We start from the raw sequence: 13,821 nt of genomic DNA, 5'->3' as shown, positions 1-13,821 counted from the left end.
TATTCACAAAGTTGGGTAGTAACTACATTTACTCAATTACATTTACTTGAGCAAATTTGAGGAAAAAACATACTTATAGGAGTATTTTTCAATGTTGCACAATTGAAGTATTGCTACTCTTACTTGAGTAAAATTTCTGGATTCTCTACCCAATAACTTCACTGAATGAAGAATAGACATGTTTAACCAAAAATTCACCAGACAGACACACACCTGGAGTTTTTGTTAAACTTTCTTAAGTTTTTTTTTTAAAGAAACTGATTTGGGGGGAAAATTATCTTTGCAAATTTTTTTGTTACTTAAATTAATGATTGTTATTTTGGTTCTTAAAATATCAACATTTCTACTTAACTTTATATTTTGGTCCATCTGATTATACAATTTCTAATTGTTAAATACTTGATAATTTGATTAGTTACTCAGTACTTGATTAGATTTTTTTTTTTTTTTTTTTTTTTTTTTTTTTTTTACCAAATACTTTCTTGGATGACTACTTTTTTCTTCTACTTGAGTAAAAATATGTTGAAATAGTGCTACTCTTTCTTCAGGATAAATTTAATTCCCTCTGATTATTGTTCAGTCCATGCTCCAGTCCGGCAGGTGGCGGTGCACCATAAGACGTTTGCCTTCTTCCATAATATAAAAGAAGAATAAGAAAAAAAATCAACAAGAAGAAGAAGAGGACGATGATAATGGCGGCGGTTAGCCGAGGGTTTGCTGCCCTGTGGAGGACAAACGGTGTGCGAGTACCGTTACACCCTCTCCTGTCCCTCTGTGCCGCTCGAACACAAAGCTCTGTAAGCGGCGACCTGCTGCCCCGGACCTCCCTGTCCAGCCCTCCGTGGTCGGAGCAAACTAGTTTCGTGTCAGCGGAGGAGGAGCGGAGCCGACACGCCGCCGTGGTGAGCACCGTGAACGACCGGATCGAGAGGCAGGACTTCGGCCGACTGTTTGCCGTGGTGCACTTCGCAGCTCGCCAGTGGAAGGTCACCAACGAGGACTTGATCCTGGTGGAGAACCACATCGAGGCGGAGTGCGGAGACCGGATCTACTTGGAAAAAGTGCTGCTGGTCGGGGCGGAGGACTTCACTCTGGTCGGTAGGCCTCTGCTCGGGAAGGAGTTGGTCAGGGTCAAAGCCACCGTGATTGAAAAGACCGAATCCTGTCCCAAAATACACATGGTGTTCTGGAAAAGACACCGGTTCCAGAAGAAGAAGACCATCGTGCAGCCGCAGACTGTCCTGAGGATCAACAGTATCGAGCTGTACCCGCGGCTGTCTTGATTCAGACTGTTGACTTATGAGGGAATCTGGTTTCGGACGTGCTGTATCTCTGAAACAGTTCAGTTCAAACGTCATGAATGCAGAAAATGTATAAAATATTAGAGTTGTACTTTCAGAAAACTGTGTCGTGTCTGGATCTGTATTCCTGCTGTAAGTAAAGTTGAAAACGTATTTTTATTGGAGTCGGGATAAAGCTTGTCATTGCATTCCTACCCTTTTCTATTCTGCTCTACTCAAATCTGGCTTACACCACAGGCTGGGCTTTCTGCCATTTATGCTGATTTTTTTTTTTCCCCGAAAGAATTTCAACCTGACAGCTAACAGAAGTTGTGACCATGACGGCGTTTTCCTGCGCTTTCTGTAGTTTTAGCAATAACAGCAGAGGACGTGAACGAAGCCGTTCAGTCCGTGTTGGACAAGTTTCTAGGTTGCAGACACGTGACCCAGATGACGCGCGAAATTCAGATGGGGATCAGGAAGTGACTTTTTTTTTCTCGTCCTTGAATCTTTGAGAATACATAACTGTACAAAACCAGAAAAGGTGGTATAATGACCGCCAGGGGGTTACAAACACAATTTATCACCATAACATTACACAAATATATTAAATTAAGAACATAAAGTGCAAGTTTTAATTGGTTTTAGTATTGGTGAAATTTCTAATAGTTTTGATATATTGTTTGACCTCATTTTCAAAAATTAAAACAAACTGTTTTTAATTAGTGTAATATTAGAGTGAATATGCTTAGAAACCGACCCATACCTGAATTCACACACACAGCGTTTCCTCTTACACCAGAGCGCCCTTAAAAATGTACAGAAGACGAGACGCTAACTCGTCTTTTCTATACATGCCCTAGCATGTATAGAAAACCATTAGTAACCATTGTCTCCATGGTTACTAATGGTTACCAAGTACACATACCTTCTCCATAAAGCAATATTTGGTATCTTTCTAATCATACTTATTTATAAAGTATATTAACTTTAGTTTCCCTTACCTTGTAAAAATGTTTGCTGTATCCGCGATTACACCGAGGGTTGACAAACATGATTGAAGGCTGCTATCCATTGCTGCCGTATCTTCCCTCAAATAAAATGACAAGTTTGGTTTACATCCTTGGCAGGTCGTTGCACGGTCGGCTATACAAACAATGGCCATTTTCAAGGTGAAATCAACTAAATAAAGGCTATATTTGGCTACCAGATGTCTGTATTTAGACTCGCGTTAAAGGAGAGTCGTGGTTGTTTTGACGTCTGTCATGGCGGAGTAGCAGAAATTCTAGAGAGCGTGACGTCACGTGCAAAGGGTCAAAGGGTCATGCAGAACTGATCTGATAGTTTCCATAGCAACAACCAGAAGCAAGACCTTGCCCCAGAACTACAGTGAGCTCATAGAAGAGGTCACAGATGGCCTCAAGAAGATTAATTAATATTCATTATTATATTTAGTAGATAACCATTATAATTAATAATTATTATTACTACCATAGTATTACTAATATTACTGTTAATATTATTTTAATAATAATAAATAATAATAATAACGATGATGATGATGATAATAATAATAATATATTAATTTACTTATTTGTGTATTAAATTTCTTAATCTGGGACCCGACTCCAAATTTTCGTACCACAAACAAGCAAAGGTGGTATGACAGTAAAAATAAAACTTTTTTTTAAAAATCATTAAATTCTTATTTGTAAAGACAGCGGATGCGCGCGCAACTTAACTGCAGCCGGACCCATAGCCGAACCAGCCTTTAACGGTCACTGGTTGTCATAGTTACTCGCATTTGCCTTGCTGTTTTAACGTCAGTTAGTATATTATCAGCTTACTATTGACCCTTTGCAACTTCGTCACTTAATCATTCGAGGCTCCATGACAGACGTAATGAAATGAGGGATGGGCGTATCGAAAAGAGCAACTGAAATTGTTTTCCCAAGTTGTTTCTGCCTGTTTATTTATGACTTATACTTATTTACAAGTTTGAAATAGCTAGCTTAGAAACAGACCGATATCTCCTCCCTCCTGATATGTTGATATAATTACCGACTTTGCCTGAATTCGCACCACATGATTCATATCACTATGTAATAAACGGCGTTTCCCGATCAGGATTAAAAAACGTACAAAAGACCATATGCTAACCATTTTTTTCTATACGTTAGGCTACATGACGGTGTGACTGTCTCCGTAGTTACCAACGGTTCCTTCTCCATAAAGCGATATTTGATATATTTCTAATCATATTTACTCATAAAATATATTAACTTTAGTCTTCTTACCTTATAAAAAGAATTCTCTGTAAATCCGCGATTACATCAAGGGCTTAAAAGTCATTATGACTGACAGCTGCCAGTTATTTTTGATTAACAATTGCAATCCAAAACCGATATAACTTCCCTCATTAAAAGTTATACAATAAAATGACAAGTTTCGTTTGCATCCTTGTCTGTTTGTGCAGCAGACCTGTGACCGTTTTTAAAGTGAAATCAACTAAGTAGAAGCGATATTTGGTTACAGATGTCTGTTTTTAAGGACCGCTATGGCGGAGTTCAGGAGCGCGTGACGTCACATGAAAAGGGTTAGAGAAAATTATTTTCTGTAGCGTTATTGGCTTATCACAAGATTCCTTAAAGTCGCTCAGTTTTTTTTTTCTTTTGTTTGTTTCAGTAAGAGATCCCAGAAACCGACAGGTAGAATATTTTGATTTATATAATTTAGTGATGTTTAGTGATTTTGTGATGTCTCCATCTGTGTTTAACTTTTGAATGGTGTCAATTTTGGCATGGAATTTTTCCAAGTACGCACTATTCTGCTCTCCTTCAACATTAATTTCACAAACATTATGGAGTGTACAACATGCACTGATGACAGTGTTGATTGTAGAAATCTCTACATCAAGCCTTTTGCTAAGGCACCTCCATCGACTCTTCAGTCGGCCAAATGCAATCTCCACAGTCATCCTTGCTTTGCTGTGGCGTTCACTGAAGTAGCGTTGACCTGCTGCTAGTGTTCCTGTATCTGTGTGTCCTTTAAGCAACCAGCTTCAAAGGGGGTAAGCAGGATCACCTAGCAGCATTATAGACACTCAAACACCCATTATCTCTTTCTAAATCTTGTTCTAAAATTGTACAGTAAACAAAAATTAAAAGTTGGATAAAATCAAAATTTCCTATCACCATAACTAACTTCTAGCACTAGAATGTCAAACACTTACTGGTGTTGCCAGGGAATAAACATGGGAATTTTTTACGATCAAATGTTTTTATTTTAGTTGCTTTACATCTACAGCATGTACAATACTGTATAGTTACAATAGGTGGAATAAGACATAGAAATAGAAAAAGTAGTGTGACCCCCCCCCACCCACTCCCCAACCCTCAACCCCATGGCGACCCCCTACCCTGTTCCCAAGGATCTCCAAGTGATAACAAATACGGAAGTGGACAGTTGCGAAATACATGGGAATTTTTGAGGACCCTGGCATTGTGGACGCTTCCTGGAAATCCACTATAAATGTTGGTAAAACTGTTGGAAGACATTTTTTAAATGTATTAACTACAGAATTTTAAAATGAGCAAATATCAGTATTTACTACCCAAAACAATGATCCACTACTCCCTGTAGAATAACTGAGTGCGTCCTTTGCGGTTAAAATAATCATCGTGATTCTCCTCTGGAGCAACTACGGGGTTATGGGCCCCGTCGATTGCTCCTGCACACTGCGGGAATCCCCATCTCTGTTTGAATCCTTCGATCACCTCTAGCAGAACTGCTCCATAGGGTACTTTTATGTACTCCGGCACAAGTACACGACAAACTGCTTTGCAGAACTCGTGGACCAGGGAGAAGATGGTAAACCTCGCAATACCGAAAAGGTTAGTTATAGTGCGATAACATGCACCTGTTGCAAGCCAATACAGTCCCATGGCAACTCGTTTGCTCGTTGGTATGGGTCGCCAAAGATGTGTGGCTGTACGTGTGAGTCAAAGAGAGATGTTCACATATGTACATAAATGTTTTTGTTGCCATTCTAAAATTTTGGATGAAGTTGGTGTCACTAAAGCCAATTAATGTACATCTGTTTCCCACCACTCCTGACTTCGACTCCGAACTCATGCATCACGCTGAACTGATGTTGCTGCCACTGCTCCACAAAATGCTATGGCCAAAATCCGGGCTCTCTTTCTTTTCAATCTTCTTAAGATGAGTATGTTGTTAAGGTGCTGGTGGTTGGTCAACAACTTGAAGATTGCTAGATATGTTCCATTCCCATCCATGTGTAACCACTTTATGTTCGTCTCAGGTCCAGTATGTTGACTTTATGACAGATCCACTCAGGTTCACTGTATTTATTCTAACAAAAGAAAAAAATCAAGTTGGTGGTTAACATCACTTCACCAGCTTCTGCCCCTTTACATTAAATAAAATACATGGTTCTCAATAAGCAGTTAAAAGTTGTAAAATTAAATATTTAAAATGCACATTAGTTATAAATACAAAACATTGCAAAATTGCACATTATACCTGCTATATAAATATGTGTGCTTAAAATACATTTTATAATTATACTTATAAATAAAAAACAGATTTAATCATAATACATACCGCAGTAACAGATTGCAACAGAAAAAGGGGACAAGCTGAAAGTAACTATATAACATGTCAACAGCAGTATAACATATTTTATATACCAATAATGTCGGGGGAAACAACTTCTTGACTAAACAAAGTGAAGTTGAAGGATAACACATTTTTGATAAAATTCACATCATAGATGTGCAACGTTATTGCGCCCTCTACTGCGCGTGTAGGACAGTTTCAGTTCGTTTGCCCGTTCACACTGGAGATCCATACAGGCTGCATATTTTTGGAGGTTTGAACGGCCGGCAAAAAATCCGATTTGACAGAGAATTTGAATTGGGTCACTTCAAGCTGCTGTGTAATCAAACTTGTATATGTTCTCAAACACTTTGATAATTCACATTTTAAGAGTTCCAAATTGTAACAAAATGTTCTTTCTACCAGAGAATTATACCAGAAGAGCTGAATCAATGAATGAACCATTTTAAGGCTAGAGCTGTTCAGTTCCAAGTATGAACTGGGGCGAGTATTAGGATTCATAGAGATTTGTATTCATATTGCCAATTTAAGGAGTGGTGAGGATATTGACATTAATACAATTGGAAATCAGCCAGAAATCTATACGTGATAAACTAGTACATGCTTTGTTGCTCCAAGTATATGAACTTAAAGTTTTAATCTCCACACTGCAGTGTTGTAGCTATAGTTAGCTTAGCTGTATTAGCTGTGTGTCCGGTCGGCAAAAAGGGTAGTTAAGATAAAATTAATGGGAGAAGCGGCCTTTAAGAGTTCGTGAGACTGTTTGCAGTATATTCGCGGATATTTAATGCATTATATTGAAAGTCAAAGTATGAAAACAAGGGATAGAAATCCCAAATGCTGCTCAACCACTGAGGCTTACGTCTACCTCGGTCGCCATTTTGTCCGACCTTTCTTCTTCCTCACCTTCTTTCTGGTTTTGGCGGTTGGCAAACAACGAAAATGGTGCATTACCGCAGTGGAAGGCGGTTGTTTTCAGCACAACTGTAAACAACTTCCGGTGAGAGTCAGCGTTTAACTGCTGCAATGTATACATAACGGACAAACGTTAGCAAAATTTAAAGATTCAATGCCTCAACGTTGTAACCGCCATACTGTTCGTGCTTTCTTGGGCTGAACATCCGGGCAATAGTGACGTCATTTGCGATGAGTTTCATAACAGAGACCAAACCTTAAAAAAAAAAAAAAAAAAAAAAAAATTTTTGTACGAAGCAAAGCGTAGTACAAAGGTTTGTGATAAAATGGTCAGAAGACAAAATATGTGAAACATAGTTTTTATTTTGAAAGCTAGCTTAATCTTCTAGAAAACGGCAAACAGCATTGAGGACTGAGTTTTAAGGCACTGTTGAACTTTTTCTGCTCAGTGGTAACAGGTTTTCTAACTGAACTCAAGCACTGGAGAATAAAAAAACAGCTTGTCCAACAGGCAAAAATTATGTAAAAAATAAAATAAAATACAGTGGTGTAATGTGCTAGCATGTTAGCAAAATGTCCTCTGGAGTCTAAATACTAACACATAGCAAAGAAGATCCTCCTGAACAAAGTGATTCTGCTTTAAAAGATAAATCTGGGCAACCGACCTTCACAGATCCTGGTGGTTTGATTCATTCATATGAGAAATTACAGCTACATCACTCAGTTACAGAATTTCACATTAATTCAAACATACTGGATGTTAATACTGTGTAAGTACCTCCTTCTCTGCTCATAAAACCATCACCCGTAAAGTTACAGGAGATAAAAAAACAGCAACTTTACAAAGTTATGTGTCTTCTTTTGGAACTTCCTGTTTAGAGAGTAGGCTTGGTAAGGGTGGCATCATGCTGTTTAAAGTTATTTTCATCACAAACAAGAGAAAAGACTGGAATGAACAGTTTTTCCAGCTAAATGAAGCATAAAGCAGGGGTGTCCAAACTTTTTGTCACACGGGCCAGAAGGCCAGAATCATAAAATAAAAATAAATAAATCAAGCAAATAAAGTAGTCTGATTTATTTATTTTGTAGGAAAGGGGTGTTATTTGTCATAGATCGAAAACATAAGGATTTTGCATGTTTACTGTAACTTTTCAGTTTTTCAGTCTTTCAGAGAATAAATGCATATTTATTCTCTGTTACAAAAACAAAATTTGGGTTATGTCTTTTCAAAACTCTTGCTATATTTATCCAAGTTTAATAAATTAAATTTTAAAAAGTTGATTTGAGTGCAGTAAAGTCAGTCTTTTAGTACAAGTCTCTGAAAAGACATTCATAATTTTACCCTGACTAAAAATAAAGTTTAATAAATGTATATCATTGCTGAACTACAGTTGGTGGCCAGAAAAAAATCAGTTCAAGAGCCATAAATGGCCCCTGAGCCACACTTTGGACACCCCTGGTTTAAACAGTTCTGCCTGACCTTCACTTGATGTTACAAACTGCCGATCAGCTGGCTGAAAAGAGACTTCAACACTTTCCCATCCTTATTTTAAAAAGGAGAAATTTGCCTGATTTAAAATATTTCTGCTTTTTGTGTAAAAACTAAACGTCTCATCCAGGAATTGCAGGTTTTAAAACTCTAGCTGCTGAAATTTACTTTAAAATATTGCAAAATTTGTTGTTCAAAATATATTTGCTTTGATTTTAAACACAAATATATTTAGAAACAGTAGAAAGAAGTTTTTTGTTGTAAAATTAGTTTATACTCCATGTTTTTGTTTTAAATTTAAATCCCAGCCCATGTGGACTGCAGTCAGATTTCCTGGAGGTAACGGATGAAAACATTTCACTCTCCCCAGAGGACAAAGTGCGACAGAGTACAAGGGACAGACTGAGATTATTTTTGTAACTTATGAAAATAAAGTCATATTAGCAAATAAAGACGTAAAATTATAAGAAAAGAGTTTTCATGAGAAAAACCCAAACCTTTGTGTTTTTTTTCCTTTGATTGTATTAAAGTCCTGCTACTGATAATAAATTGATATTTCCTTATTTTTAAAACTTCACAAAATGTTCAACATTCCTCCACCATTAACACAGTGGTAACATTTTCTTTCTTGTAGGATTTCTCATAAAACTATTACTTTATTCTGGTATTATTACTGCTTTATTCTTATATCACTTTATTCTCATAATTTCAGAAAACCAAATTCTCCCAGTCTGGCCCTAACGCTCTGTCATACCAAAGCAAAGTGTGAAGTGATAGCGATCAATCAGACATTGACGTGTGTCAGACATCACTAGGTGTGCACCGATAAATCAACCAGCCAGTAAATCGGCGTAGATTTCCATAATATTGGGAGCTTGGTGGTCGGCCGATCTTATCCACCAAAAATCAACTACTGTCCTCGTTTTGGGAGAGGTTTGACTGTCAGCCCCGCCCACCGTTCATATCTGCATGTTCACAGTTAGCAATAGTCACCCTAGAAAATTTTTTGCTATATTTAATTACATTTCGGACAAAAAATAAATCAGTACCAGCCAAAATCGGAATCGGCAGATCAGCTAGACTCCTGCACTCAGTGCGCCCCAAGACGTTCCCAGTAAATTTATCCACTACCTGGTTGTTTCTGTATGTTTCACTGCAATTTAAAAAGGCAATAGCTCTGGAGGATATCATAGTAGACATACGTCTCATCTATACAGAATCAAAAGGAAAAAAAAAAATCTTTTATTTTCAGCGCTGACCAAGTCAAATGCCAATCTCTCTCCCAGCTTCGTAGCAGCAACAAACTTCAAAATAAAATTTCAAGTATAATCTTTAAAAGTCCGATCAGTATAGTCCAAAAGATGGATTCCTCCTCTTGAAAGTTGTCCGCTCCCTGGGGGGGTTTCTTTTCGTTTTGTCCGTCCGAGCCCTTTTCGAAAGGGTCCTGCGGCACCGCCTGGTCGTAAAACACCCGGATCTCGAACTCACTCTCCTGGTACGACGGGTGGCCGTAGACGCCGATCCCCACGGGCCTCTTGAAGTCGCCAGGGACAACCACCACGTCATGGCCGCAGGTCACCGACTGCAGCTTGTAGGTGTCGAAGTTCGGGTGGAGCGTTTTGTCAGACACGTACAGGTCCGCGTCGCCTTTGAGGCTCTGCATGTGCAGGATGATGCGTCCGTCGTGGTTGAGGCGCAGGTAGCTGTAGTTCCCAGCTCCGATGTGACCCTGGACCACGTGGAGCAGAACCCACTCCTCGGGGATGCCATCATCCTCGGCGGGGCTCAGGAAGCTTCCGGCATGCGGCAGGAAGAGGGCAACGAGCAACGCGGTGTGGCCCAGCATCATGGTGAAGGCATCTGTCAGTCCGCCAGACAGCCTGCAAAACATGCAACGTTTAAACTAGAACGGGGCCATACAACCATTGTTAGACCTGTCACAATAAATTAATTGCAATAAACAATAATATTGTAGTTTTGAACCCATTTTCAAGTAATATATTGATAAAAATGCCCTCTCTAAGACTAATATACTCTAATTTTGTACAGAACATTCCACAAAAAGTACTTTATTACTCCCAAAGGGAAATTACATTTTGTTGTACTTCATTCATTTTCTTCCGAGAAATTTATACTCCTCCCCCACTTCTTTCATGATTGAAATACTCCTCAAACTAAACTTGTTTCTCCTGAAATCAACAATAGTCTCTCTTGTTTTGTTCATACTCTAGATTATTTTTTTCACATCACGCCATAAACCAGTCCATCTGTTGAATGTAGGAACATTCAACAGTGGTCTCAAACTTACGTCAAAATGGATTGAATTTATGTTTTTTTTTTTCTGAAATAGCTAAAAGTCCTAAGATTAAGCGAATAGTTCTCGCTGTTTACTCTTAATCTTCTTCTAGTCAACGCAAAGTTAAAAATAAACAGCTTGGTTTCATCTTCACCGACTGTTCTGACCTTTGATCTATGCATTAAACACACTTAAAACATTAACAAAACTATTTTAAAACTCACTTCAAAATATAGTTCGATACTACTGCTTTCAAATCAACCCATTAGTTTGATTAATAATTCACGTCAAACTCAGAGAAGAACAAAACCAGGGCAATTCCTGTTCCCTAGCTTCATGCTAATCCGTTATCAGCTAACAGGTGCGGACCAGTGCAGTTTTAAGATTTATAATCTCCGTAACAATTACATTTAAAAACAACTCTATAAATGCTTTAAGACACTGAGGTTACAATTTAGATTCAGCACAATGTACGCAACAATTTAACACGTTAATGTTACTCACACAGCTGTCGTTTCCAAGCCAACATCTTCCAGTTAGCACAGCTAACAGCAAGTTCGCTTCTTTACTTCCTCTCTGTCGAACAGCGGTAGGTGGCTCTCTACCGCCACCTACCGCTCAGGAAGGGAGACTCACCTTCAAGTCAGGTGCATATCGCCTGGAGTTTAAGGAGTTAGGTTGTAGTTTTCTGAAGACTAAAAATATATTTCTTTATATATACAAATCTTAATTTATCATAAAGCAATCAGCAAATAGAAAATAACATCAGAACAACAGAGTTTGTGAATAAAGAGGTCTCACTTTGACATAAACTGTGGGTTTGTCTCCGTGTCTGGTGCAATTTTAGTTAAAACAATCTTGTTCTTTATTCAGTGAAGTTAGTCACAATGGGTAGAGGGTCCAGAAATTTTACTGAAGACTAGCAATGCTTCATAATTATATTTCTCAAGTAAAATGTCAAAATATGGTGCAATAAAACTCCTCCTACAAGTAATTTGTTTCCAAAAAGTCTCTAAAGTAACTAGTAACATTTATTTATGATTCATAAAAATGTTAGTTTCATAAATTTTGTATTGAAAAGTTTGATTTGGAAAAGTGTTACTTATTTTGTAATTATGCATTTTCCCTCCATTCTACTCATTAAATAGCCATTTTTTTGTCTGTTATTTATAAAAAAAATTAAATCAAAGCAGTATTTTGAGATTCCCTTTTACTCTCGAGTCCTATTGTACAAAAAATGTAGTTAATGGTGTTTTTGCTGTCAGAGCCGTCAAATTATTTAGAGATCATAAACTGGAACATTATACATTTAAGTATGATGCTAATTAGATCCATTAGGCACTTAGGGCACTTTTTAAATCAAACCCAGTATGTTATTTTATTAAGGCTGCCATTTTTAAAACAAGACTTTGAAACCGAATGAAGAAGTTTTCAAATCATTGCTTTTTCATGACTAGTGATTTAAAAACACCTAAATGTGACATTTCTGTGCTGCACAGTTCCATAAACTCCTAGCTCCTTTTTCACAATATGAAAAGCAGTTTTATATATCAAAATCATAACTGCTGACCAATAATCTCCACAAGGAGAGTCATTGGTAAGTCTGTATCCAAGGAAATTATATGAGTAATAGAAAGTTGAGTGGAAGGAAAAATGTGATAAAAAACATTTGTCAAGCAATTCATAACAACTAGAAACATTGGACGTATCCTACCTGGGCCAAACAGGACAGGATTGTTGCTCAGAGGTCTAAAATACTCTAAAAATTAAATGCAATTTGTTTTGAATTTTAAGGTTCTGGGGTCTGCAAGGTCTCAGAGAATCAAGTTAGTGATCTTCTTCCACTGGTCCACTTGGTTTTATTAAGTTCAAGGTCTACCTGGAAATATCAGAGTCCTCCCAGATTCCCTCAATCACCAAAATGAACAGAAATGAATCTATAAAACATCTTGAATCATTTGATATTCTTTAAATTTTGATGATTAAGGTTAACAGATAAAAACTTAAACTTAGAAAAATAGAATACTAAATTAGATCAATAAAAACATTTAAAAAGAAACATCAGCCTTCTGAACAGTATGTTTATTTCTATCCACTCTGCTTGGTTGGGGCTCCTTTTACATCAAATACTGCAGCAAGTGATGCATGGAAGTGATCCGCCTGTGGTTCTGATCCCAGCAGCCTGGATCCTTTACCTCGCCACTCTTCCTCCAGACTCTGGAAACAGAGACTTTGGACTACTAAGCATCAGTCCAGTCCCGTTTCTCCAAGCAGATCTTGATGCGCCGACTCAAGTCTCAGTCAACTCCTAGTGAAGCTCACACAAACTCTTGCTGGTACATTTTTTCCTTGCACTCAACCTTCTGTAAATATGCTCAAATATGAGTTTCTCTTTCTAAAATGGACAAAAATATTGTCATTTCCCACTATATTCACTTTTTTTTAGATACCTGCAAAAAATTAGTTCAACTTTTTAGATTGAATTTCTAAAATTAACTAAACCGTTTAGATTTTTCTAAGTGGGAATTGATCTACAATTCCCAATTGTAGATCAATTGGGAATTGATCTACAATTGATTGATCCACAACCTCAGGTTGCCCAACTTCCAAAGCAAGTTGCTACAGGATGTAATAAGCTTCTTGACAGTTGCTTTGATTATTTTTTTTATAACTTAGTTTACAAAATCAACCAGCTCACTCATTGATGGACCAATATGATTGATAATCTATTTCACCTATTATGGACCCAAATGTTGCTTTAACAAATAAAACTTACTTTAGGATGGAAAGAGTCTTAGTAGCTGCGTTTCCATTAACCTTATAATTGTGCAAATTAGAATTAGGAAACTTTATCTGGATTACGGAAACGTGACAATTTCGAACAAAAACTAATGTTTTCGATAAGTTTTTGCGTTAGGAGGATATTCAGCCGTATCAAAATTCTCAAAACTGCAGTGGAAATTTTTTTTTCGCATTGCGGGTCACATGATCGACAACCGGACGTCATTACTGGCGGAAACGACAGAAGACAACATGAAGTGGGAGGAGAATATCGAGTGAACAAACTTATTGACGTGATTTTAATTGTGTTTCTCATTTAATGGAAACAACGCAATTGTGTTCTTTTTTACATTAATGGAATATTGATAAAGTTTTTCACACATTTGTAATGGAAACGCAGCTAAGCAGAAGCTGAAAGACCC

General features: G+C 37.5%; 3 protein-coding genes across 3 annotated transcripts; 1 reads left to right on the top strand and 2 right to left on the bottom strand.

Annotated features, from left to right (window-relative positions):
* The first annotated feature begins 484 nt into the window (after nucleotides 1-484).
* Nucleotides 485-1,465, top strand: mrpl21 (mitochondrial ribosomal protein L21). Its single transcript, XM_014974788.2, has one exon. The coding sequence runs from the start codon at nucleotides 687-689 to the stop codon at nucleotides 1,281-1,283; it is 597 nt and encodes a 198-aa protein (XP_014830274.2). The 5' UTR covers nucleotides 485-686; the 3' UTR covers nucleotides 1,284-1,465.
* A 2,304-nt stretch (nucleotides 1,466-3,769) lies between these two features.
* LOC148161194 (uncharacterized) lies at nucleotides 3,770-7,077 on the bottom strand. The gene is made up of 3 exons (XM_088007591.1): nucleotides 6,825-7,077; nucleotides 4,914-5,652; nucleotides 3,770-4,339 (listed from the first exon to the last, which is right to left on the bottom strand). Exons 2-3 carry the CDS (start codon nucleotides 5,222-5,224, stop codon nucleotides 3,826-3,828), a joined length of 825 nt encoding a protein of 274 aa, XP_087863717.1. The 5' UTR covers nucleotides 5,225-5,652; nucleotides 6,825-7,077; the 3' UTR covers nucleotides 3,770-3,825.
* A 99-nt stretch (nucleotides 7,078-7,176) lies between these two features.
* cunh6orf120 (chromosome unknown C6orf120 homolog) lies at nucleotides 7,177-11,244 on the bottom strand. The gene is made up of 2 exons (XM_015007689.2): nucleotides 11,123-11,244; nucleotides 7,177-10,202 (listed from the first exon to the last, which is right to left on the bottom strand). The coding sequence occupies exon 2, from the start codon at nucleotides 10,169-10,171 to the stop codon at nucleotides 9,629-9,631; it is 543 nt and encodes a 180-aa protein (XP_014863175.2). The 5' UTR covers nucleotides 10,172-10,202; nucleotides 11,123-11,244; the 3' UTR covers nucleotides 7,177-9,628.
* Between the last annotated feature and the right edge of the window lie 2,577 nt (nucleotides 11,245-13,821).

The sequence above is a fragment of the Poecilia mexicana genome, unplaced genomic scaffold, assembly GCF_051168715.1.
Source record: "Poecilia mexicana isolate PSO_F unplaced genomic scaffold, ASM5116871v1 scaffold_1, whole genome shotgun sequence".
NCBI lineage: Eukaryota > Metazoa > Chordata > Actinopteri > Cyprinodontiformes > Poeciliidae > Poecilia > Poecilia mexicana.
The sequence above is the reverse complement of the archived record's forward strand: the minus strand, read 5'-3'. Positions and strand labels throughout refer to the sequence as shown.

Coding starts and splice junctions, on each gene's coding strand:
- mrpl21 (XM_014974788.2), top strand. CDS start 687: ATGATAATGGCGGCGGTTAGCCGAGGGTTTGCTGCCCTGTGGAGGACA.
- LOC148161194 (XM_088007591.1), bottom strand. CDS start 5,224: ATGGGACTGTATTGGCTTGCAACAGGTGCATGTTATCGCACTATAACT. Junction 4,340..4,913: donor ACTCAGTTATTCTACAGGGA/GTAGTGGATCAT, acceptor CCCCCTTTGAAG/CTGGTTGCTTAAAGGACACA.
- cunh6orf120 (XM_015007689.2), bottom strand. CDS start 10,171: ATGATGCTGGGCCACACCGCGTTGCTCGTTGCCCTCTTCCTGCCGCAT.